The sequence below is a fragment of the Nanorana parkeri genome, unplaced genomic scaffold, assembly GCF_000935625.1.
Source record: "Nanorana parkeri isolate BGI_ZX_2015 unplaced genomic scaffold, ASM93562v1 scaffold1933, whole genome shotgun sequence".
In the NCBI taxonomy this organism is placed as follows: domain Eukaryota; kingdom Metazoa; phylum Chordata; class Amphibia; order Anura; family Dicroglossidae; genus Nanorana; species Nanorana parkeri.
Window position 1 is genome coordinate 36,173 of NW_017308201.1, and position 25,869 is coordinate 62,041.

General features: G+C 40.8%; 1 protein-coding gene across 1 annotated transcript in view; it reads right to left on the reverse strand.

Annotated features, from left to right (window-relative positions):
- Positions 1-25,869, reverse strand: part of LOC108800134 (nuclear receptor corepressor 1-like) — a gene marked incomplete at its 3' end in the record, with an annotated part of 110,377 nt that overhangs the window by 34,469 nt on the left and 50,039 nt on the right. The window contains exons 6-14 of the mRNA XM_018572081.1: positions 23,670-23,783; positions 16,383-16,439; positions 12,285-12,337; positions 9,764-9,830; positions 9,424-9,596; positions 7,576-7,666; positions 6,482-6,660; positions 4,936-4,990; positions 4,167-4,268 (exon numbers count right to left, since the gene is read on the reverse strand). Of these exons, the coding sequence (XP_018427583.1) occupies positions 4,167-4,268; positions 4,936-4,990; positions 6,482-6,660; positions 7,576-7,666; positions 9,424-9,596; positions 9,764-9,830; positions 12,285-12,337; positions 16,383-16,439; positions 23,670-23,783 (891 nt within the window). The remainder of the gene's footprint in view (positions 1-4,166; positions 4,269-4,935; positions 4,991-6,481; positions 6,661-7,575; positions 7,667-9,423; positions 9,597-9,763; positions 9,831-12,284; positions 12,338-16,382; positions 16,440-23,669; positions 23,784-25,869) is intronic.

Sequence of the window (25,869 nt, forward strand, 5' to 3'; positions counted from 1 at the left end):
AAAAAATGTTAAGTTACACATAAAAAAGAATAAAAAAATAAATAAATAATTTTTTAAAGTCCCCACCCATACACGCATGCATACATGCGTCAGGGGCGCATACGTGCAAAGTCTTGAAGTGGTTAATAAACATTACTTGAATGCAATACAGAAGCCCTGCTCATCGTTTTGCTTGCTAATACAGGAACTTTTGAGTATGTGCCAGATTTCGGGCCTTGGCCTCAGAATATTAATGCTGATCACATCCGGATGCCCCTGCGTTACATCAGCTGCTTCCCCAGATAGCACTGCGACAGCTGCCTTATGTGTAAGTCATGAGGTTCTGCTGCAGCATAAATACGCAGTTTATCCTTGGCTTCTTCACTAGATCTGACACGAATACCCTTCTAAAGATCAGCAACCCAAGAACAAACCAACCCATGCACTCCCCCCCCATGCCATCACACACCTGCACTTTCATCTGTTCATGTGCAATCTTCTCTGCCACCTTTACAGAAGCACAAGTCTTGGCCCCCGGCTGAATCTCACAGGGATAAAATGCACGCGGGGGCACAACTGTACAGGCATCGCTGTCCTCCGTACAAGAGTTGCCTGACCCGGCAGCATGTTTATTCCAGGAAATTGTGTCATTCTGCCACTTAAGCTGCCTAGAGAAGAGTTGTCCATCTCACATGCAAGCAACTAATCTCACAAGGGTTACTCAAGGTAATCCCCCCCCCCTCTCAGCTCAGCTTGATTGGCTGCAACAACAGCAGGGCAAGTTTCTGTTTAGTCAGACCATAGGGTTGTGCCACCTGCTGCAAAAAAAAAGAAATAAGGGGATGACTTTACGCCGCCTCGTATAGACAGGGCAACAAGCCATTAGGCCAGTGATGGTTGCTATCAACACGTTCTTCCAAGTGCATGCTTTCCTTGCTGCGGAGAAGGCAAAAATCTTCATCTGTGTAAGTTTAACATGGGTTACTGCTCATCTCTGTGCTCACATCGTGACCAGGAGTTATTAAAACCTGCGTATAACTTCTAGAAAATAAGGGGCATGTTAATAAAAGCAATGAATATGACATTCAGGGCCGGTGCACACCTAGGCGTCACCCCACCGTGGGGCAATCATGCACGATTCTGCGTGGATTGCTGCGCGGTCAGGAGTCACCTAGGTGTGCACCGATGGCGCTGTGGGAGCCATTATTTTCCAATGGCAGCCCCGCGGCTAAAACCTTTTTTTCTGGGATACACGGTACGCGTGACTGGGGTGCCATTGGAAAATATTGGCACCCACATCGCAATCGGTGCACACCTGGGCGACTCCTGACTGTGCGGCAATCTGGGAGGAATCGTGCACGATTGCCGCGCGGTGGAGTGTTGCCTAGGTGTGCACCGGCCCTCACTAAACATTCAGTGCAAGGAAATCTTTCTGGTGCATGTGTTTTAAATCACACTGATCTATTTACCTGCAGCGAATGCGAATTGTTTTTTGTTGAATGAATGCGTGGATGGACAAATCTCTTGCTGGGCTGTTGTTTCCAGACAGTGGCATTGTGCCCATGTAAGAATACCCGAACAGAGACAGCAGCTGATTGTCTGCCATCACTGCCTGCCAGAAAATTTTCTGACTGGCTCCTTCGATTTTCCTATCAAACAATGCCGTTGGGAAGGGTACCAGGGCAACAGGGTAACTCATGGAAGGAATTTCGTCTGATCATCAACAACCATCCAAAATTCACACAGCATATGGCCAACTTCAGAAGCATTGTAAAGCTGGTCATACACCTTACAATCATCTTTCAATTTATTTTGTCACGTCATCGCACCCTCGTTCAATTTCCACACAAATACCCCCATCATGCACAGACCAATGTAGATTTCGATAATCGGTTATTCTTATTCTTTTATTCCAGCCACTTCATGAGTGTAGCAATTACCATAAGCAACATACAATCTCATTATATGTTTTTACACTTTTCATATAAATATATTAGAGGTGCACCGAAATTAAAATGTTAAAACCGAAACGAAACCAAAATTTAAAAAATTAAAAATTCAGGCTGAAACCGAAAATGTTTTTTTTTCAAATATTTAATTTTAATTTATTTTATAAACTTTTTAATTTATTTTTATTAATTCATTTTTTAATAAATATTTTACATTACTTTTAGGGGCTTTGGGGAAATATTGGGGGTCTAAGCAGACCCCTGATATTTCCCTTTTAAAATAGAAAAAGAGATTTAGGACACAAAATCTCTTTCTGTATCCCGTTATCAATTAACAGGAATCCTCTGAGTGAAAACACCTGTTCTGTGTATCAATAAATGTGTTTTACTACCCATAGAATCCTCTATGAGTGTTCCTGTTCATTGATAACATGAGGACATGGTACGTTTACTATAACTACAACTATGAATGAACAGGAGGTGATGTAGATCATTCCCATTCATTCATAATTGAGGATATAGTTAACATACCATGTCCTCATTCCCTGCTGCACCTCTCTTTCCTTTCCCCTCTTCCCCTTTACCTGCTCCGTCTGCTCCTCTCCCATTCCTGACCCCCCACCCTTCTTCCCCTTTTCTCCCCATTGACGCTAAACACTTGAAACATTTTATATACCTGTATATATGCGATAGGGAACACTATTAACCTCAAGTGTGACTGCCTGATCGTACTTACTCTAATACCTGATGCCACATAGGACCAGCATAACTCCTTTTTACATGTTCGTGCACTACATCGGATTTGCTCATCGCAACACTTTGTTACGTTTTTTCTTTTGCACTATACAGCCATCATGGCTATATATTGTCTGCTTTGTTTGCAACCGCATAATCCTCTCAAGTGTACTCTGCAATGTACCGTGTTTTATGTACTTATACTATACTCGAGATTCGTATGGAGGATGTTGTCTTGTGTTGGAGGCACGACCTCCTTGTATCATTGTACCGTGCAGATGTACAATAAAGTTGACTTCTGATTAAAAAAAAAAAAAAATACCATGCCCTCAATTATGTACAAACACTCAGCAATCACTGATCGCTAAGTGTGTGTACCTTGCTCTCCTCTCTGACACGCTGTCACAGGAGGCTGATCGAGCGGTGTAGGGTGGAGAGCCCAGCCTCCTGTGACAGCTTGGGCAGTCTCCGCCCACACACCGCTCTGCCGGACTGTGATAGGAGGCTGAGCGGTGTGGGAGGAGACGCCGGCAGCTCACAGCGCTCTCCTCCTGCAGCGCTCGGCAGCCTGTCACACTTTCTCTCCTCCCTGCTGGGACACAGAGCAGCCCCAAGTGGGGAGGAAAGAAAGCAGGGATGCGCCGATGTATCGGCAGGAAAATGGCACTTTCGGCAAGTGCCATTTTCGGCCAATATGCATCCCTAAAATATATGAATTATTAGTATTTGTTTGACCACATAGCAGAAACAATCACTATCAGAAACAATCACTATTAAAATGTATACCCTACAGCATAAAAAAAGAAATAAATAAAAAATAACATGTAATATCCGGAACAAGCGGTTTCAGGGCTAAAAGATAAGTCACAGACTAGCTACATGAAGGACAAACGGTGGCCAACTGGTGTAATGGGTTTAAAATTTTGTAAATGCTGCCTCCGAAGAGGTTACTTTCACAGCTGTCAAATAACCAGTTAGGACAAGTGGGTTCCCCCTCCAGAACAGGTTCCAATGCATGTATGACCCTAGAACAGGGGTAGCAAACCTCCGGCCCTCCAGCTGTGGTGGAACTACAAATCCCATGAGGCATTGCAAGATTCTGACAGCCACAGACATGACTCATGCCCTAGAAGGTATGGAGATTTGAAGATAGGGACTGGAGACTACAAACTATTGAAGAAATGTATCAGAAATTCCAAAAGCAGTAGAGCAAAAAATACACTTTATGCAAGTTAGACAGACAAAAAAAAAAATGTGCCGAGTAACTGATGGATTCTTGGTTTAAATATTCACATGCTTGAGCCTCAGATCAAGGCTTGAGCCTCAGATCAAGTATTTAACAGCAACCGTAGCATTTTGCTGATGGTGGTCTGGGCTACAAATGTAATGCAAAAATAAAAAAGACATGGGTACAGGGATTGTGTCCCTGCATGTGTTCAGATACTTATTTTTTGTGCTCTATTGGTATGTACATTTGACTTAATTAATTTTTGCAAAACATACCTGGTTTCGTCCTCTCCGCTTGCTGTAATTTCTTCTTACAAGAGATTTCAAGTTTTCATTTTTCTTAGTTAAATAATAATACAACACACAATCGGCAACACTCTAAAAAGGAAACAAAATGTAGAAATACATCACTGAGGGACACAATGGCACCAATATGGGAAGTAGCAAAGGGGTGAAATAATCAGAGACCTGATCTAAATAGCAACAGTGGAAAGGGAATTGTAATAACTTACTGTCAGTCTGCCCACACTATTCTCTACCAAAAATTAGATTAACACCATATAATGATAAATGATTTGCACTTTGTTCACTGATATAAGTTCTGAAGAAGCCATGTTGGGTGTGGGGTTAAGTTATTTTTAAAGGTTAGTTAGAGGGATTTGAATGGGAACACCTTGATAAAAATGAGATAAAGGAAAGAAATAGATGTGCATGGAATATTGCTTGAATGAAGGAGAAAGTTTGAGAAATAAGAAAGTGATACGAAGTGTGTGTTATCTCCCTCTAAAAAGAAATACATGCAGATTTATTAAGAGTTAAATATGAAATTTGTTGAATAAAATAAGATAAAAATTTTTTGCAGAACTCTAAAGGGGCTGATGTAAATTTGCAATGTCTAAGTTGTGTATGTTCAAAAACAAGATGAAGGCAGACAGGTGGAGAATTATGGGGGACATTTTTGCCAATTGTATCTATGGTATGCAAAAACTTACCAATGTTTATAGTAAACACCCACACAAACATACACTAGAAGTGGCAGTAATACCTTTCTTTCCAGACAAGCAGCAATCAGACCAAAGTTTTTAGGATGCTGTACAAATCTGAAAAAAAAAAAAAAAATCAAGAAAAGACAATATAGGAAACCTTGCAGCAGATTAGTAACATGCAGGTAATACATTTGTGTTACCGTATATACTCGAGTATAAGCCGTCCCGAATATAAGCCGAGGTACCTAATTTTAGCCAAAAAAACTGGGAAAAAGTATTGACCCGAATATAAGCCATTTACAATTGAAAAGGAAAGTGTTTTCAGTGATCACACTTATTGTTACAATTTCTACAAGTCAGGAATGAGCATTTAAAAGGAATCTCAATCATTAAATGACAGGTTGTCAGTAATCCCATTAAAGGCAACAACTCGCGACAGGATTTCATAGGGCCCATTGACAGCAGAATATGCTGCAGTACATTGCACGTGTTTCCAGATTGCATTGAGGAGCATTACAGTATTATTACACAGGATTTCTGTTTTTATATTGCCAGCAATTTGCGCAGCGCTTTACAATATAAAGGAAGAGACAGTACAGTTACAAGACAACAGGAAGGCCCTGCTTGCGAAAGCTTACAATCTAAAGCCTATTCATATTGACTGGGCTGTAATGTTGATGAATGCACAAAAAATGTAGGTCCTGCTCCAGTTTTTCCAGCACAGTGTGAAAAGGCAGCCCCTGACCAAGTCACGCTGGACGTAATGCGCATTAAGCGGAGCATCTAACGTCACTACGTCCACAGGTAAACCTGCCGGGAGGACGGGATCCTTATTACCGTATCTCCTCTCAAACTACTGTTGGGATTCCCCCTGCCAGAGAGTGAATGATGCTACATGCCCGTTTCTAATGTTTTTATGTGAGAACCTTTTTAATAATAGATTATTTTCTCAAAATTGTACGCGTTGTGTTTTTTCTGTTTATCTCTTTCAAGGGTATGGTGATTCCTGTGTTGGTTGGAGAAGATTTAATTTCAATCGCATTAAGGGTTTCCCTCCCCTTTTTGAGAAGGGAACTGCGCAGTGAGACCGACATTGTGGGTCCATAACATCTGGTGAGCACCTCTCTGTACATGTGTGTTCAATGGGTATGCACGGTGAAGGATTGAAAGAGACATCAGATCGGTGTTCTTTCGATACTTTGGAGATAGACTTTCACATGTGGACAACGCTATATGTGTGTTTATTACACTTTTTGAACTTTGCAGCACTTCATTTTCGCTATTGACAATTTTTGGATTATTTATGCACTAAGGAGTCGCACACATCTATTTCTGCTTAGCACTTTACATGTGGATGAGATTGCATGCATGATTTATGAAATGTGCTGTATATACACAGCTGTTTTGTATTGGCTTATAGGTTTTATTTATATTTATTTCACCATATATATACTTGATGTTTTTAGAGTGCTTAGAAGCTTTTAACACTTACGTATTGGCGCAGATCACTTTGTTCTTAATAAATAACACATTAACGTTCTTAAATTTAACAAAATCTATCGTGTACGTTTTATTTTCTAGTCTGCATTAATAAATAAAATTTACTTTTCTTTAAATGTTTCTTTTTCATGGTCTGTCCACACGTTCATGAACTGCCGATCTCTGTAGGCCTTCATCGGATCTTCCATCAAACCATTCATATTAATGAACTTCACCCTTCTCTGCTCTGCATCAAACATCATGGGTGGAATGACAGAGAGCTGTCGCATTTGCCTTTCATTATTCTAAAAAGAAGAACATGTCTATCAGTAAACGACAAGTAAACTATCTCTACAGATCTCCCAAGGAAATTATGTATTTGGCATGGGTAGTATTACACATTTATTGATACACAGAACAGGTATTTTTGAGGATGTTTTCCGTGACGCACAGCAGTGCTACATCAGTAGTTCTGGTGTGAGAGTGCCATTTATTCATTTACATCATTTTAATCTGTAGGACAGATGAGGACTGCTTCAAGGCTGCAGATAAACAATAACATGACATTGTTCTCTGGGATGCAGGGAGAGTCTCCTCTTGGTCCTCCTCTGAGAAAAAATGTCATAAGAGAAAGGCCTGCACAATCACTGCCCTCTTATTATAAATTTGGTGGTTCTCGATTTGTAATGCTGATCCAAAACAAGTGTGCAACAACCTGCATTGTAGCTCCTGACTTGTATACCCTTCTCTGGGTCTGCTTCTGTACAAATTGAACCACATGGATCAGCACGTCTGGCAAAATGGCAACTTCTAAAGGAAATTGGTCGTTGCTTCACAGTTTAAACATGTACTTTACAAAGGGATAGTTTTGGCACTTTTTGTACTGAAGTTAGGACCTAAACTTTCCCTTTATTTACTGCAGTTGAGAGGTTTCACTGAAGATCTCCATTAAGCACAATAGTTTGATTTGCAATTTCATGGATTCTAGCAATTAAAATGCACAACATGTACAGTCTTTCTGCTACATTATTTCAAAGAGACACAACATGGAAAATCTGAACCAAATTAGAAGCCTTTTCTGATTCAAGACTCCGCTGGCATATGAAAAGAGGAAACGGACTAGCCAAAGGCAATAGCATGCTTTGAAGAGTTTCATTAAGAAATTAACTTGTGATTTACTGATAGTATTAAACCTGAAACAGACTTTACAATGACCTCACCTCCTGCTCCGACAGACCATCAATGATTTCCGAGATCTCATGTTCACTCCTGGCGATGGTTGCAGATAAACCACCACCCCTCTGACCGACTCTGAAATAAATGATTCCGTCATTTCCTTTGTATGATGCATAGTGAAAACATGTTCCAACACCATCATACATCACTAAAAGCAAAATGTATTACAACAACTAAACATACATCTCATAATACAACTGTGCTGAATACTCAGCCTGTCAATCAGAAATTAAACTACCTGTAAACATCAGATGGGGTTTCATGTGCTAGATAGGCGAATAAACATGCATGCATATACTCTATAAGCATGCATGTCTATGGCTCAGCAGATACTCCTAATCATGCCTCCCTTACAGGTTTCAATGCATTATCGGCAAAAGACAATCCAACCAAATGCCCTTTCACCATATACCTTATTGGCACCCAGTTCTGCCAACTTAAATCAGAACCAAACAAATCCAAACTACTTTAATGCTGGACACATAGAGCAATGTCCTAGCAAATATCAAGTTATATATTTACATTGATAGGGCATGGATAATGTCTGTTATGTTTTAATCTCTACAGTTCGCTTTTCTGATCAAAAAGTGTTCAAAATAGTTTGAACTTGGCCAACGATTGGTCTTGTTGGCCAACGATTGGTCTTGTTGGCCAACGATTGGTCTTGTTGGCCAACGTTGGGTCTCGCTCACACTGAACTCCATTTTCCTGAAAAAGCAATACCAGAGCACATGTAAAAAAAAAAAAAAAGTAGGGATGCAACAAAATGAAATTTTTAGGAGGGAAACTTTAAAAATTGTCAGGCCGAAATCAAATGACTTTTTTCTCAACCTTTTAAAAATGATTTTTTACTGTTAGGGGTCTTGGGGAAATACCAGGGGTCTAAACAGATTTCTATTGCTCTTTTAAAATAGAAAAAGAAATTGAGCACACTGAGTACTCAATCTCTTTTTCTGCAGCCCCAGCACTCAATGAACAGGAAACACTCAGTACAGAAGCTTCCTGTTCATTCACAGCTCTCCTCCCACCACATTACACCACCCGGCCTCCTGACAGCTTCTCTCCTCCCTGCTGAGCGCTGGCAGCTGGATCGGCTCTGTGTCCTCTCCGACCATCACAGGGGATGCAATGCATTTTCAACCATTTTTTGGGGGTACTATATGCATTTTGCCCATAGTACCATTTTCAACATTTTGGTGCATCCCTTTAAAAAAAGAAAAAGAAAAAAAAAAGCATACCAAAATATGTGTCTAGTGGACATGTATTTACATAATCTAACAGACTTGTGAATTTAGTATGAATATTGCCTTAGCAGCCAGAGCATAATAAATACAACATGCAAATTATCATAAGTAAAAAGGGGCCCATAAGGCATTTAGAGGCTCAAATTAAAAGTTCCTGGGAGATCTGAGGCCCGCAACACCTTGAGTTCCCATCTGAAAATCTCCATATGGCCTTGCTGTGGATAAAGATGCCTTCATAGATACTTAGGAAGAGCACTACCACAGGTGCCTATTCTATCCTTTAGTTTAGGGAAAGCGGTACCGTATATTCTTTGTTTTTCCCCTAGGCAGATTTCAGATAAGTGTCAGGAATTCCACACCCAGATATCCATTCACTGAGATTAACGAGCTAGTGGTTATACAATAAATCAGTACATATTGTGTTAGCAGTCTACTCTCTCTGCTGCCCCAAGACCAGGTTCCTCAATGCACACCCCTAAACATTTGGCTAAAACGGTAGGTTAATAACAGCCATAAAATGGCTTTGTTATGGATGCACACAGACAACAATAAAAGGTATCTTTTGACTACTTTGTTTGTAGATGGCACCTCTGAAACCTCTCCTGCTGTTCTCGCTGTTTTCGAATTTCTGGGAACTGTTTCTCGTAGTATTCCCGGGTTTTGCTCTCCTTTGCTTTTCTCCGGGGGTTGTTCTCTATCCGATCCACTTTTTTCTCCCAAGCTTCCATCAGCTGATCGTAACGCTGACAAATGTTCTGTTCCTGTAAGAAAGAACACAGGTCAACTGATATACTCAATAAGGCAAGCAGTCATTAGGACTGCCAATAAAAAAATACATAAATAAAGCTAATAAAGTTCTTAATTAAAACAAATACGGGTATGAATAGAATGTCTTTGCAAAATTCTAAAAACAAAAATATATACAAACCCTTTGCTTTCTAGCATGATTTCTTCTCTTGAAAAATAAGATCAGTTTCTTCCTCATAACCTGATTTCTGTAAAGGCAAAGCAGAGAAACAAGACCTTACTTGGGAAATCAATCTAACCCAAGCCATAAAACATGGGAAAGGAACTAAATCTGTCATGTGTTCACTGATCATGTACTCTAAAGTCACGGAACCCACTGTGCCAGTACCACTTAACAAATGCTCCTGACAGTTTTCATTTTCAACTGCAGGGCAGTTGGCCCTGTAAAGGCAGGGTAAAGGGCAGGGTAAGGGTAAAGGGTTACACCTAGCTATTTTGATGCAGTATTGCTGATTTGAATTGGCTGCCAATGCACCATAGTAAAAAAATCAGACTTGCACCAGGTCTGATGACACCGCGCTTCAGAATGCACAATAGTGGATTCTTGTACATTGTGATGTGTTGCAACTAATTTCTATAGTGTGTTGGGGTGCCATCTGCAATATCACAACTGCAGACCTTCAGAATGTTATATCCAAGAAATACATACATCGTTAATGGAAAGAGTAGCCTTCAAGAAGAAAATTATACATTTAAAATTCAATTTGATCTAATTAGCTTAATTTGAAACTTACTAGAAACTAATTTCACAGCTATAGATTAATGTACATACCTAATAAAACTGACAAACTGAGAACTTATGAGAACTGACAAACTGTTGGCGCTATATAAATCCTGTATAATAATAATGATAATAATGACATGAGAGAAATGGAAAATTAATAAAGCATTAAACTTACCCTATATAGGATTTGAAAAGTAGGTTATTCATGTGCATTTTTCTAATGCACATATAAATTCTAATTACAATTAATACAGACAGAACAGTGGGGCAAGAACTACTATTGTTATGCAACTATAGAATCCTAAAATCAATTCTAACTAAAGACAATATCTGCATGAATTTTGTATGCTCCCTCTGTCAGGGAGCTCCATTTTTTCCCCCAAAAACTAATTTTTCTCTACTTCTAGGCAGCAGTTCAAGAATCCCTCTGTGGAGGAGATAGGAAAAATGCCTTGGCATTATTATTTTTTTTGTACTTTCAATTCCCTATGGTAAAACAAAACTTCTGGCCTTATTAATACATTTGAAGTAGATCTTGCACTAAAATAGACCCCCTATCTCTACTAATTATCTCCCCCAACCATAAGCAAATAAAGGGGGGTTTGGGGGGTGGGGGGGGAGTGTGTGTGTGCGTTGGAGGTGCTAGTCCTTTTTACACAGCCTCCTGTAAAACCAGAGGATCCCAAACTTCACATGAATCTGCAGAGTGCTGGACTGTTATCCAACAAGATTTGGGACCCTCAAGTTTCCAGGATGCTTTAGGAAGGCTGGGTGACATCACTGATGCGTAGGCAAATGGGAATGCCGAGCCTGCAGTAAGTACCTATTTGCTCCCTTTCACACGGCCGGTTCGATCAGCTATGCCTGTCAGTCTTTCAAGCAGACATGATCGGATTTGAGGCAGCCGACATCCACAGAAGATCTGGGGTTAGTTCTCCAAGATGTTTGGAACAACCTACCTGCCGAGTTCCTTTAAAAACTGTGTGCAAGTGTACCTAGAAGAACTGATGCTGTTTTGAAGGCAAAGGTTGATCACACCAAATATTGATTTGCTCTTCTGTTCATTTACTTTCCATTTTGTTAATTGATAAAAATAAAATATTAACACTTATTTCTGAAAAAATCCTTAATTTACAGCATTTGTTCACCTGCCTCAAACTTTTGCACAGTACTGTATATAGAGTATCAAAGTTCCTGAGTGGCACATAGACAAATCACATAAGACATTACAAGATTCTGACAGTCACAGGTATGACTTCCAGAGGCAGAAGCATAGTGGGATTTGTAGTTTCAACAAAACTGGAGGGCAAAGGTCGACTATCCCTGATGTAGAGGGATGCCACAGTAACAACTTGAATGTCACTCATTATGCTAAGTGTGCCTAAATTTAGTGGAACCTGGGAGAAGGAAAGAAAAAAGGTATAGACAATGGTGGCATGCATGCCTGCTCTTTATAGGACTTTAAAGGAAAACTATGTGGAGAAAAAACACACAAATTCATGCGTTTTCCTTTAAGCAAATGGTAAATATACTGAAAACAAATCAAATGACTAAAATCAGCATGCAGATTTGGAAAGCCAAGGTTGATATCTTGGATAAAAGACAATGGTAAGGCATGCAGATGGAGGGAACCAACAAATCAGTTTGTGCCGTTGTGTGAAGCATCTGCATTGCAGCATTTAGCTGGGAAAGAGCAACCAACATAGCTGGGCTTTTAGGTACATTACAGGAAAAGTATAGAGCGTGCTCTGCATACACCTATGTGCTTTAAAGCACTTTAAACTATTGACTACTAACATTTTCTGGCAGGCAATCATGTGCACATTACCCTGTATTACAGAAATCTCCCTGATTGTATTTGATTTGCTGGTAATTACAGCAGAGTGTATTTTTGTAGGAATGACTGAGGCATACTTACGTCTTGATGTTTTCATGATAAACCTTTGTGTCTGAAGGCTGGTTGTAAAGAGGCTACAAAACAACAAAACAATAGTTAGAGCGCAGGAAGAAAAAAAAAAAACACAGCAAAGCTGCATTTCATCTGAGCTTTGTAAGGAAACATGTAAAGAAATAGAGCAGGTAAGGCAATCTCATTGAAGAACTCCAAAGAAAAACACAAACGTTCATGTGCCAGACAATATCATCTGATATCCAGGTCTGACCCAATGAGTGGTGCACAGGACGGCAATGCGCTGTACTTGAAATTCAAAAGGAAAACATGTTTTAAAAGGTTACTCAGTGGGTGAGTGGCAAAGTAATAGCCAACAACACTAAAAATCAAATGCATTTGCAATACATTAATTTTTTGGTCTAAGTAGGGAACATTTTCTGCCTAAAACTAAAGCAAACATTAAAAAAAACAAAAAAAAAAACACTGAAATGCAGGTGTTCCCCTGCATTTAAAACAGAAGTCAAATATTTTTAGTATGAAAACATTAAGGCCCCTGTGGTTTAGCACGCATTCCCAACGTGCGACAAGAGGGTTGTCATTAACTTCTATAGGGCCCGTATACACCAGTGCACTGTGCTGCCATGCTCTGGAATCAGTATGGTTGAGTTGTTGGTGCATCTGCAAGCGTTTCTGGCCTCTAGATTTCAATGGCAGCGGATGAAAAAAAACACAAGTAACATCGATTTTCGTACATATGCCAACAAGCTGGCCTGCAAAATCTCACAGAGGGCTGCAACTAATGATTATTTTTATAATCGATTAGGTGGACGAATTTATTTTCAATCAGATAAAATAAAAATATTAAATACCATATTTTATTTAAAATAAAATACAGTGGAGAGTTAAAAACACAATTTACTTTAGAATAAAACTGCATGCACATTTTTTTGCAATCGCACTGCAATGCACGGCATTGCAGGATTGCACTATAGGCAGGAGGTGTGTTTGGGGTGCATTGAAATGAATGGCGCCACAAAGCACATCACGCAGCAGAATTTGTCAAGGCAAAGCTTTTCCCAGATTTTTTTTTAAATAATTGTATGTATATTAGACATTTCAATTAGTTTCATGGATTTTAAAAAAATCTGAAGTTTAAAACTCCAACCAATATAATTAAATAACACCAAACTTGGGACGAATATATATATATATGCCCAGTCATCAGGTTAGAGTTAGCCATGAATATTAGCCAGATAATTATTGCTCTGTATGGCGCACGCAGCGATACCAGACATGTGTACCACAATCGTCGTTTTCGTACGTAGGTGTACCGACTTTTGTTTTCCATGTTCGCGGGGTTGGGGGGACTTCAACATTTTATTTATTTTTTGCCATTTTTAATTTAACTTTTTTTTTTTTTCATTGCCATCACATATGGGGAGCTTGCAAGCCCCCTATGTGATGGCGCGTGGAGATGACGGGTTCTCTTTAAGGCCTTTCCACTTCAATAGTTTTAACTGGGGAATGACAGCTGTAAACACGGCAGGCAGTGGCTGGGAGCAATAGTCAGCCGGCTATTGGCTATTTTAAATTGTAATAGCCAATAGAAGGCTGGCTATTGCACCCACCCACTGCCTGTCAATCAACAGAGGAGAAAAGTTCTACCTTTAGGTCCTCCTCTGCTGATTGACAGCCAGCCTGCTATTGCAATTTAAAAAAGCCACTTAAGTCATCCAGCCGCTGGATGGGTACTTGACGCCGGCTTTCTACTGCCGGCAGAAGAGGGGGCACGGGGAGCAGCAAATGCATAGGGAGAGCAGCTGAGGAACTGGGACACCTGTGTGGGGCAGCAGTGGAGGAGCGGGGGCAGCAAAGAAAGCCGAAGAATACAAAGGAGGCTAGTGGGCGGCAGTGGCCAACCTGGAGAATACAGAGAAGACACGGGGACGGCAGCAGACAAGCCAGAGAATGAAGAGGCTCAGCTGGTCTCACCTCCCCGCTGGTGCCGGCTGCAGAGGTCTGTGTCCCCCCTGCCTCTGCCACCAGCGGGGGGAGCAGCGGGGATTAAAAAGGACAAAGACTGCTGCAGCCAGCACCAGCGGGGAGGAAACTAGGTGAGCAGGGCAGCAGCGGATTCAACTTATTAAATCAGCTAATCGATAATGAAAATCATTGACAACAATTCTCATCATCGATCAATTACGTTGATTAATTATTTCAGCCCTAATCTTATGTCATCTTGGAAGAAAGGTATTTTCCCCCTCAGATATTGTACACTGTCACATATTCCAGAAGGCAGACCCAGATTTCCAGGAAGTAAAGGAAGATGGATTAATCCCTTCGTGGAAATGGGCACCATGAGAAGAATGGGGAGGAAAAGAAAAATAGGGTATGCAAAGATTATATGTGTTTGTAGATTGTCATTACTGAACATTTCTAAAGGTGCCTCTGCTGTAATTTTTAACATATTCACCTTTAAAGGGAAACCCGTAACAAATTTAAAGAAATCCAAGTAATATGCCCACTGCATAGCAACAGCAGGCACTCTAACACGCCATATTCTGCCATTACAAACCCATCAGTTTTTATGTATTTTAATGTATGTAAACCCATTTATGCGAAATTTACATATTTTTAGCTCAGCCTTCAAGTAACTGGCAGTCTCACACTTCCTGTCGCAAGGCAATTTGTTGAAATGTTCCTACCTAAAGCAAAATGAATTCAGCTCCGGTTTGCAGGCTTAGACCTGGTGGCCTGGTGTGAGAAAACGCCTGGGAACACAGTTCTTGCTGCAGTAGCCATATATTGACTAAATGGGTGATGTAAACAATGTGCATCAATTAAAGTGACATTAAACCCTCAGATTTTTTAACATAAAACAATACTGTAATGTGTGCCTTACTGTAATCCATGGTAGTTTCCCTTCTCTTTGCTGCTCTTCCTTTTGAATCTGTGTCTGTTCTCATGCTGGGCAGAACTTCTATTTTGCAGCAGACTGCCTTGTCTCAGGAATGGACACATGGTGTCTGTGTATCCGTTTGTATAGGTTTGTAATCTGAGCCAGCACTACAGGAAGAGGCCCTGAGCTGAAAAGGGAAGTTCTCCCCAAGCATGAGAAGACATGAGCATTTAAAAGGAAGAGCAGCAAAGAGAAGGGAAACTACCATGGATTACAGTAAGGCACACATTACAGTATTGGTTTATGTTAAAAAATCTAAGGGTTTAATGTCACTTTAAGTAATAAAATATTAGTTTAACGTGTGCCTAAAAATTAATCTGCCCCCAGGCATCACACAGTACCTTTACTCCTACCGTCTTGTCATATGCAAATTGTGACTTTCACAAATGTCAACATTTCCATAGCATCATTTGAAGCTGTACTGGCAAACCAGGGCGGTGGAAAGCATGTACTATGTGACAGCAGAGTATGCTGCTAGGCAGCTACGGGGGTCACTTTGCTTTGTGCCAACCTATGAAGGTTTAACTTAAAGTGACATTAAACCCTCAGATTTTTTAACATAAACCAATACTGTAATGTGTGCCTTTCAATCCATGGTTGTTTCCCTTCTCTTTGCTGCTCTTCCTTTTAAATCCTCATGTCTTCTTATGCTTGGGGAGAACTTCCCTTTGCTGCTCAGGGCCTCTTCCTGTAGTGCTGGCTCAGATTACAAGCCTATACAAACGGATACACAGACACCGTGTATCCATTCCTGAGACAAGGCAGTCTGCTGCAAAACAGAAGTTCTGCAGAGCATGAGAACAGATACAGATTTAAAAGGAAGAGCAGCAAAGAGAAGGGAAACAACCATGGATTACAGTAAGGCACACATTACAGTATTGTTTTATGTTAAAAAAATCTGAGTGTTTAATGTCACTAAGCCTTCATGGACATGGGTGAGGTTTTGATATGGTTAACAAAGCAGGAAAATGTTAATATTTGGCTAACAAATTTGTCTTAATATGAGTGCTTAAAAACAAACTTACATGGAGCATGTATTTGTAAAAGTCATCAAGGAGACTATCAAACTTACATGGCAGTCCACATTAGGCAAAGAGTTATTATCAGCAAGACATGAAGATTTCAAAATGATACCCATGCATAGGCTCACAAAACAATCTGCTTACCAGTTCCACTTTAGGACCAAGACCTTCTAAAATCTTGTGCGCTTCCTCTGCTTTTTTCTGCAAAACAGAAATGTTGTGTATTTCATTTGCAAGGATACAAAACGTCTGTAATGTTCTCTTTTTCAAGGCCTTCCTCTACACCATCTAAGCCACAGAGGTCATATAAAGGTTGCATTTAAAAAAAACAGTCTGAAGGGTAATCACAAAGTTGTTCATGTCTGAGAAATCTGAAAGTGGAAAGTTGCCAAATGCAGTTCCTTATCAGCAATATACATTGGTTTAAAATAAAAATGACGGCATCCATATATATATATATTAAAAAAAAAAGGTTAAATATCCGGCCTTCTAGCCAGTCAGCGGAGCTGCTACCTCCTTTTCACACATTCAGGATAATTCGGCAGTGCAGAAAAAAAGGCAGTTGTTTACCAAATGCATCGAGGAGCATTTGTCGAGCAAATTAGCAACAAAGACACAAATCAGGCTGCCTCTAAGGCTGGGTTCACACCAAAGCGTAGGAACGCGCTGTAAAACGCCCAGGTGTGAACCATGCCCATAGGCAATCATTGGTTTAAACATGTTGAGCGTCTTATAGCGCGTAGGAACGCGCTGTAATACGCCCAGGTGTGAACCAGGCCTAACTTATTAGCAAAGTCCCTGCCATAGGTTTAGTGTGTTTGGGCCTGTACTCCTGGGCACCCAACTGTGTCAGATTTGAAAAGCTCTGCAAGAGATAACTGAAGACAAGACTTGGTCTGAGTAGTGCCAAGTTATGGTAGCTGTACAATATTCTTTAGCTATGCTGTCACTTTAGCTAACACAGATTGCTTTGGAAACCCTTTGTCATGTTTCTTTCAAAAACAAGACTGTGGTAATGGGTGGGTGTACATAATTGTCTGTCTCTCTCTATAGCAGATATACACAAACCACCTTTTTTCCCCTCCTCTTAGTTGTGCATAATGTCTGAGTAAATAGGAGCTGCCTGGGAGGGATCAATGGCCCAGTTCCAGCAGGAGCGGTCTCTGAGCACTGATTCACTAGGAACATATTTTTTCAAGCTTATAAAGTTACTAGAGAAGAAATCCAAATTATTTTGGACAGTACGTTATGTAGAAAAATATATTCAAGAAAATATTAAAGAGAATCTTTACCCATATGTTTAAAATAAAAAATAAAAAACACCTTTAGAAATGTGGAGCAATGGCAAATTTACAAACACATACTTCTAGATAATTGCCGGCTTTGTATTCTTTACATATCTTATTTCTCTTTTCTTTCCCAGTCTTCTGACAGTGTCCATGTTAACTAAGGGCAGGTTACTAGATCTCCATTTACTTCCTGGAACTCTGGCACATGTGACTAGGACATGTGACCATGCACATCATCTCAGGGGAGGAAAGTACCTTTCCCTGAGATCTCATGAGATTAACCCTTTCGCTGCCAAGCCCTCCGGAACATTTTTCAAATCAGCTGGCCAAGCCATTTTTGAATTTTCTGCAATTTTTTCCTATTATACCAGGAAGTAGATGAACTCTATATGTAAGTAAATGAAAAGCAAGTTTGTTTAATGAATGTAAGACTATTTTAAGTCAGCATGCAGAGCTGCATGCTAATATGATTTTTTAGTAAAAGGGGGTAAAGGTCCACTTTATTCCTTGGGGGATGAGAATTAAAATATCTTTCCAAAATGACCAATGTGACCCCTGAGTTTAAAGCCTCATGGGAGGCAAATTTACTAAGTTGTACAGCCAATATGATGGAAATGTTAATTGGACATAAGCAGGAAATATTTAATGTGGATGTTCAATTACAAGACCATCAGAAAGACTCCATACCCATCAGGTCTAATCCTAGGTATCAAGAAAAAGTGCAATTAAGAGCATTTATAGAGAAATTTAACAGAACTATGTTGGCCAACAAACAAAAAAAGTTTGAGAGGGATAGGATAGCTTTCGTCAATGGCTATGCATACAAATGGAATACTGGACATAAATACCAAAACCTCCAAGTTTGAGAACAAAACAAATAATGTGGTTGGAAATATAATGAACAACTGTCCCTCACAGGCATCTGATGTGACGATTCTAATAGGTCTTCATTTAGAATACGTAAGCGCACAACTATTCAGGCGGTGGTTATTCTTCTCGCACAACAAATCAGTATCCCAAGAAAACAAAATTTGAGCATCGGCCCTCTAGGGGTAAGAACACTTTACCACGACAAAGTGTAGACCAGACCAACCAGTCATGCACTGCTCAGATGCACATCTACTTTTGCACATTCCCAGTCTCTTCGCACGTCACAAGATTACTCTGCGGTCACCACTTATTTGAGTCAACCTAACAATTCATAAACACTTGCTAATGCATCAAATTCTTCAGCGTATGCACTCTCATGGGATCAGTCCCCTTTGGGAGCAATTCCAAAAAACAACCTTTTTTTTAGGTGCACCGATCACAGCCCAAAATGAGGGGATGGAACTGAAGAAAGGCAGTTTGGATCACTTTGTGATCAGCACGGTACAGGCAGACAAGATTTAGACATCAATAATCTCCCTATGCATGTAATTACAGACACATAATTGGAGGTATTAAGACTTGGGCTGACGGTCTGCCCAGAACAAACGATGGTTAAATTTGAGCTTAGAAAGGAACTCTTTTTTTGCGCGCAATTAACTTTAAAAATAATCAATGAGGAGTTTAGGAACCCTACTAGACGTTCGCTTGCTACTTCTGAGCATTTTAAAAAATACATGGCTCGGAACTTTATGGCTGATAACCCATTGTTTACTCCTCAATGCAAACCACCATTGGGCAGATGCCCCAAACATACAAGGAGAAATCATGCACATTTCCCCCTTTACAATTCAGTATGTGTCCCATGAGTCTAAACAATCATCGAAAGCCTCCAATGTTACTAGATCACAGCACTCTGCTTATCACAATTACAAATGAATTACGATAAAGCAGTCAGATAAAGGCGGCCACATCGTTATTATGAATAATGCAGATTACGAATCAATGTGCTAAAAAATACTATTCAACAGGGAGTGATAAGTACCCATCAGTTCCAGCAGACATGATTTCATAGAGTGTATGACTCCTTCAGTAATTCTAGATTCTAACATAAGGAATTATTTTATTGTAAAAAAAAATTGTATTACCAAAATTTTATGCATTACTAGTAAAAACTAGGGATGGACCGATACCGGTTTTTCAGTATCGCGTACTCATATTTATTTTCCGGTACTCGCCGATACCGAATACAGATACCGGAAGGAAGCCAGGCGGTGTGTAAAGACTCGCCACTCGGCTTCCCAATTTGCAGGGAAGCCGTCCCCATGCTTCTCGTCACTAGTTGACAAGAAAGCATGGAGCCAGCTTTCTGGCCAATCAGGAAGCCGGGCGTCGTGTAATGACCTGGCGCCCGGCTTCCTGATTGGCCGGGAAGCCGGCTCCATGCTCCCTCGTCATGAGGTGACGAGGGAGCATGAAACCGGCCGCCACGTCATTAGACGGCGCCTGGCTTCCTGTTTGGCTAGCTTCCTGTAATGACTCGCTGCCCGGCTTCCTGAAACCAGAAGTATCGGGCTAGGCATCGGAGCATTTGAGGGAGTACAAGTGCTCGCCCAAATACTCGATATCGGCACCGATACTAGTATCGGTGCATCGCTACCGAAAACGCATAAGAATATACCTTCACCCCCTGGGTCAGGTTGCTCTTTATCAGTGACTCAAAATATACTGAAGCCAGACAATAAGAATTTTCTGAATGTCATCAGCAATGATAGCATATTTCTCACATGACAGGTGGTACACAAGTATATTAAAGCGACACTAAACTCAGGAGTTAAATCTTAAAAATACATTCAAGCACGGTACTTTAACTATTCACAAAAATGTATCTTATTTGTGTATCACTATTAGCTGTAGATCCTCAAATAATCTCTGAATTCGTGCTGACACTGTCCTTCCTTCTGGAGGGTGGCTACTTTTGTTCCCCATGGTCCCTGTGTGTGTTGTAAAGTAGTCACCGCTCCAAGCTCACTCCCGGGATGGACTACAATCTCATGTTTAGTTTACTAATTTGTATTGAGATTGTAATACATCACATAAACCAATCACTATAAACACAAGACTACATATATGTGCATAGTTGTCAAAATATTATACAGTTTTCAGGAACAATTTACCCAATATGACTTTGCATTGCTGAATGGAATACTTATTTACACTTTGCAGACCAGAACCCTACGTGCAATTTGAACAGGATGATTTTAATGATTCCTGTTTGAGTATTCTACCAATCAATCCAATTTGAATATAATTTTTTTTATTTATTATGCAGAAGATGATTTGCAATAGGTGGCTTACGTGCTAAAGTCAAATAAGTGATGTCAGCAAGCCCAAGACTGATTTGCTGTCTTTGTGGCCAGCATCATAACAACTGACACTGAAACATGGATAAAGCCCTTATATTGGTCGACTGGAGCAGGGCTTTCTTCAGATTCAGACGCACTCAGCTATCAAATACTGGGGAGTAGAAGGTTTTATTCTTTCATATATGACAGATAGAGCCATGAGGACCCTGAAAGCAGTAACCTATTTTCAGAGAAAGTTCTGTTTTCTGAACTAACCCTGGGGATATGTTGTCAGTTTAGATGTAAGCAGTGCCTATCAGAGGTATTTAATTAGACAAAGACATTTAAAAAAATTCAGCACACTTATAAGAAGAAAAAACAGGTCAGTGACGGACATTTTTAGTGCTAATCATTTACATATTAACACATTGAATTTAATAAACATGATAACGTAGGTGTCAATGTCTTGGCTTAATATATCCACAGATTATATGGTGGTGGACTACCAATGATCTGACCTCTAAAAAATTTATCTTTCCTGACCAGGATGGAGACAAGCAAGCCTGTTTCTTATGAGACCAGCACAGTGTCTTAGTGGTTAGCACTTCTGCCTTGCTGCATAGGGGTCCCCGGTTCAAATCCTGTGCTTGATTGGATTTTCTTCGGGTACTCAGGTTTCCTCTCACACCCCAAAGACATGCTGGTAGGTTAACCGACTGTCTAAATTGGCCATGTACGTATGTACAATCGGGACCTTAATTTGTAAGCTCCTTGAGGGCAGGGACTTATGGGAATGTGCAGTAAGTAAAGAGCTGTGTAAATTGTCGGTGCCATATAAATGCGTGTAATAAATAAGATTGGGCTGATTGTTTAAAAACAAATTATATTTCCAATGATTTGCCGTTGTGCCTCTCACTACTCAAATCACGTTCAAAGCTGTCAAAACCACAATATGCAGAAACCTGTGGTAACCAATTTGTGACCAACCCAAGTGCAACTTAACCTCTTGCCGTCCGCCCGTAGTAAAAAAAACGGACGGATGATTAAACCGATTTATAGTTGCTGTGGGTCAACACATTTTGCATATCCATGCAAGAGACCCAGTTGCTATAGAAAATGGTTTAAAATCGGCCATAGCTGTAAAAGTAGTCCCCTTTCCTGCTGCTCGTGCTGTCGAACGCCATCCTTATCCTGAGAAATAGTCTGCAGAAGTCAGAAGGGAAACAGACACCTCCAAAAGTGTATCTCCTGGGTCACCTGCAGCTCATAATGGTTCCCCTGACAGACCTCCACATCACTACTGTATCCTGTAACAGGTGAAGGTCAGCACAAGAAACCAGTATGAGCTGTGAGGGACTCAGAAGGCTGACACTCTTTGAAGTGTCGGTTTCCACTTTTGACTTCAGTAGTAGATTTTGCAGCATCAAGTAGGTTTCCACGGCATGGACAGCAGGAAATTTGAGTATGTGGCTAGATAAAAACTTTGCTATAGCAACCAGGTCACTTTAAATGTACATTTCACCACCATGCTGACCAAACTGGCTGAAAACAGTGAGACTACAGTGGGGAAAAACTAGATTTCTGGCAGGGAGATTACATTTTACTCACATGCTTTAAAAGGAACACTACCACAAAAAAAAAAAAAAATGCATTCCGATAACTATGTGGTTAGTATGCAGTATGCTAGATACTAATCATTTGATTTCACATACCTTTAGCTTAACTCCACATTTACAGAGCAAGCCGCCAAGCAAAAGTGACACTGCCAGAGGTTGGGGCATGCTATCACACTGCCAGCAGTGCTTACATAAGTCGCCTTTTATTCAATGTTATTTTTCTTTTTAAAAAAAAAAAAAAGATAGTTGCTACAATGGTTTAACCCCTTCGTGACGGGAGACGTACACTGTACGTCCAGCCACAAAGGGACCAAATGACTTGTCACGTACACTGTACGTGACGAGTTATTTGCTTCTTTAGAGGGCTGTTAAACGCTGAGAATCAGCTTTTAACATTCATTAATGGCTGCCCTTACTACAGAGGCATTCATTAATGAAAGGGTTAACCTTTTTCAGACACCCGATACCTTAATATCGGGTGTCTGAGAGTCAAAGCAAAGCGGACACACATGTCGGCTTTTGCCGGCATTCTGACAGCTCGTATAGATCGAGAGAGATATCTCTCTCAAGCTATACTGGCTTTTTTTTTTTTCTTTCATGAATAGATACATAATGTGTCTATTCCTATAATGTATCTATTCCTGGAAGAAGAATGTTTCAGTTTGCTGATCGTTGTTGCAACAATCAGAAAACCTTTAGTAACAGCTGAATCCTGAACTGCTGCAGGATCAGTGTCACTAACTTATTATAGGTGCACTTTGTAAGAAAGTATATTCTGACGTGGAAGAATCACACAGCAAAAATGTCAAAAGTGTGTCAGTCATTTACGAACAGAAACTAAAAACAAGCTCAGTCATGAAGGGGTTAAGCACTGCTGCCAGTGATATAGTTTGTTCTAACCAATCTCCCTACTGTCACACTGCCTGATTTTTCCGGGGGTGGAATGCAATAAATTACACGCTGAACACTAACCTATGTAATAATCACAAACCATTATCAATACCACAAAATATTTAACAGGCATTATTAATAGGGCAGTGCAACTTCTTTATAATAAAAAGCTCAGAACTATCACCTCCACCAGAAAACCAAATATCAACATTTCACTTGTAAAACAATATCATGTACCCAATGCAAAAAACAAACAAAAAAACACTACTTTGGCCATAAAAAGTGCGCTAATTGTGCACAAGAAGGAATTCACTGACAATTAGGTTTGCCACAGCCAACCTGCCTATTATAAAAGTAACTCCCCCCCCAAGTGACTCATTAGCAAAGCGGCAAGATAATGTCGTAGAAGAGAAGGCCACTTACCCGGTTTTCATCATAAATAATTTGGACTATGCTGCGATGTTTCTGTTCCACAGGTGGAGGGGAGACGGGCTTCTCGGGCTCTGGAGGTTTGGCTGTTTCTTCTTCAAGCTGTTGCTAAGTTACACAAGAGGGGGAAAAAAAAATATCAAACTGTGGAACTCCAATCAGCTTCTAATCAGATAGAAATCGCAAAGCAACGGTTTATATTCTTGCATTTTGACGGTATACAGGAGTGCGAGACTGGGAGTAATTCAGTTGATTTGCCATGTGTTTTGTAATCCGAGTCCTCTAATTGAAAGAGCAAATCTATTCAAAAGCAGAAATTTTGTTTGGCTGGAGGAATGGACTCAAATGATTAGAGACGCACTGCAAAGTTCCCACAGCAGCCTCATCCCGAAAAATGCCCATCCTGGGCTATTAAAGGAGAACTATGGGGTTAGGGCGTTTCCCCATAGTTCTCTTTAGGGTAACGGGAGGACACAAACTAGCGTCCTCCCGTCACCCTAAGCTCAGTATACCGCGACCTACAGCTTGCGGTATACTGAGATGCCGCAGCTGAAACGGATCCCGACAATTATGTCAGGATCCGCCCAGCTGCGTGAGTGACAGCTGGCTCTGCCTATCTAGAGGCAGAGCTAGCTGTACCCGCCCCCTCCCCTGTCCGTTCCGCCAGTCAGCGCTGGGGGATCGGAGCGGGGAGGGGGGAAATCCAGTCCCTCCCCTGTCATGGCAGAGCCGTGACAGGCTCTCACCTCATAGTTCTCCTTTAAAGGGTTTTTCATTAGAACACACTCATATCAGCCTACCAGATTCAAAAGGAAACTTCTACTGGAGCCTGAAGGTTTGAATCTGATTGGTGAGTATGGGGCAATGCAAACACTTTTCCCTTGGATAAATAAGTGTGTTTTGGTAACATTTCCTGTACAATGGCACCACTTCCTAGAATTGCATCAGTGAGAGAAGATCTACTGACAGCTGTGGCAGGATCATAAGACCAACAGAGAGCAACTCACACATGAGCATTAGTAGGACTCATCAGGTAACAATCTGCCCATGCCTGCTCACCATTTAGGCCTCATTCACACCATCCTCAGTGCGTTCCGGCCCGATTGTGGCCGGAACGCTCTGGATCACATTGCGGCCGGCTCATTTTGTTGTGGGGAGGGAGGGGGCGTGGCGGTACATTTAAGTGAATGGCACCGCAGCCACGCTCTCCGACCACAATGCGATCACAAGGCCCATCAATGCCTGCTTGCTTCTCAAATGCTAGGAGATTGTTGAAAAAATAAGCAGGTACAATACATGTATAAGAGTTTAACAGAAACCTCCTGACATGCAAAGCCATCACTATCAGACAATCATGGCAGTTCCAAAGCTTAAGACTTAAAGTGACATTAAAGTCAAAAAAAATTCCCTCCCCTCCGATCCAGCGGTGTCTGCATGCGGGTGCACGCATCCATAGACCTACCTTGCGTCTCTGCTCGTCTCCCGGCCGAGAATCCGAACTGCGCCCCGAGATCCTTTGCGGCCGCACGAGCAGTTCCAGATTCTCGGCGCGGGAGCATGCAGCGATAACGAGGTAAGTTTAAATCGCTGTTAAAGCGTTTTGGTTTTTTAAAACTTTTTGCCTATATCTACTGCGTGCTAGCAGTAGATATAGGCAAAAAACACGCAGGCTTTAGAACCCCTTTAAATCAAGGACGGGACAATATTTGGCCACAATTCCTGTAGCAACATCTGCCTATCCACAGCCACTAGTAAGCTTTGTGAGCATGTGAAAGGAGAGACTGTACCTGACATCTAGCGGGAGGATTTCACATAATCATGTATTCAAAATTGTAATATTGCTCTGGGTGAGTTTACTCTAAATTGGTAGCTTTGGGTAGTGACAACAGGCCTTCTTGCCCTGCAAAGCTTTACACTGAAGAAACATATCTGGAACTACATGCGAGTTCTCTTAAGGAATTTCTGCATAACTATAACAGACAGGTGAGAAGAGGAGAACATACAACAGCACCAAGAACCGAAATGCGGAGAAAACACTGTACACATCAACGATTCCATGTATAGAATGACCTATTGCCAGCATTAGACCTAACACCTACATAAATAATCAATATAAACCAATACCAATCAACAAACATAATAAATGCCCCATTTCCCCATCATTTTAAGAAGTTGATTTTGGAGTTCCTTTAGC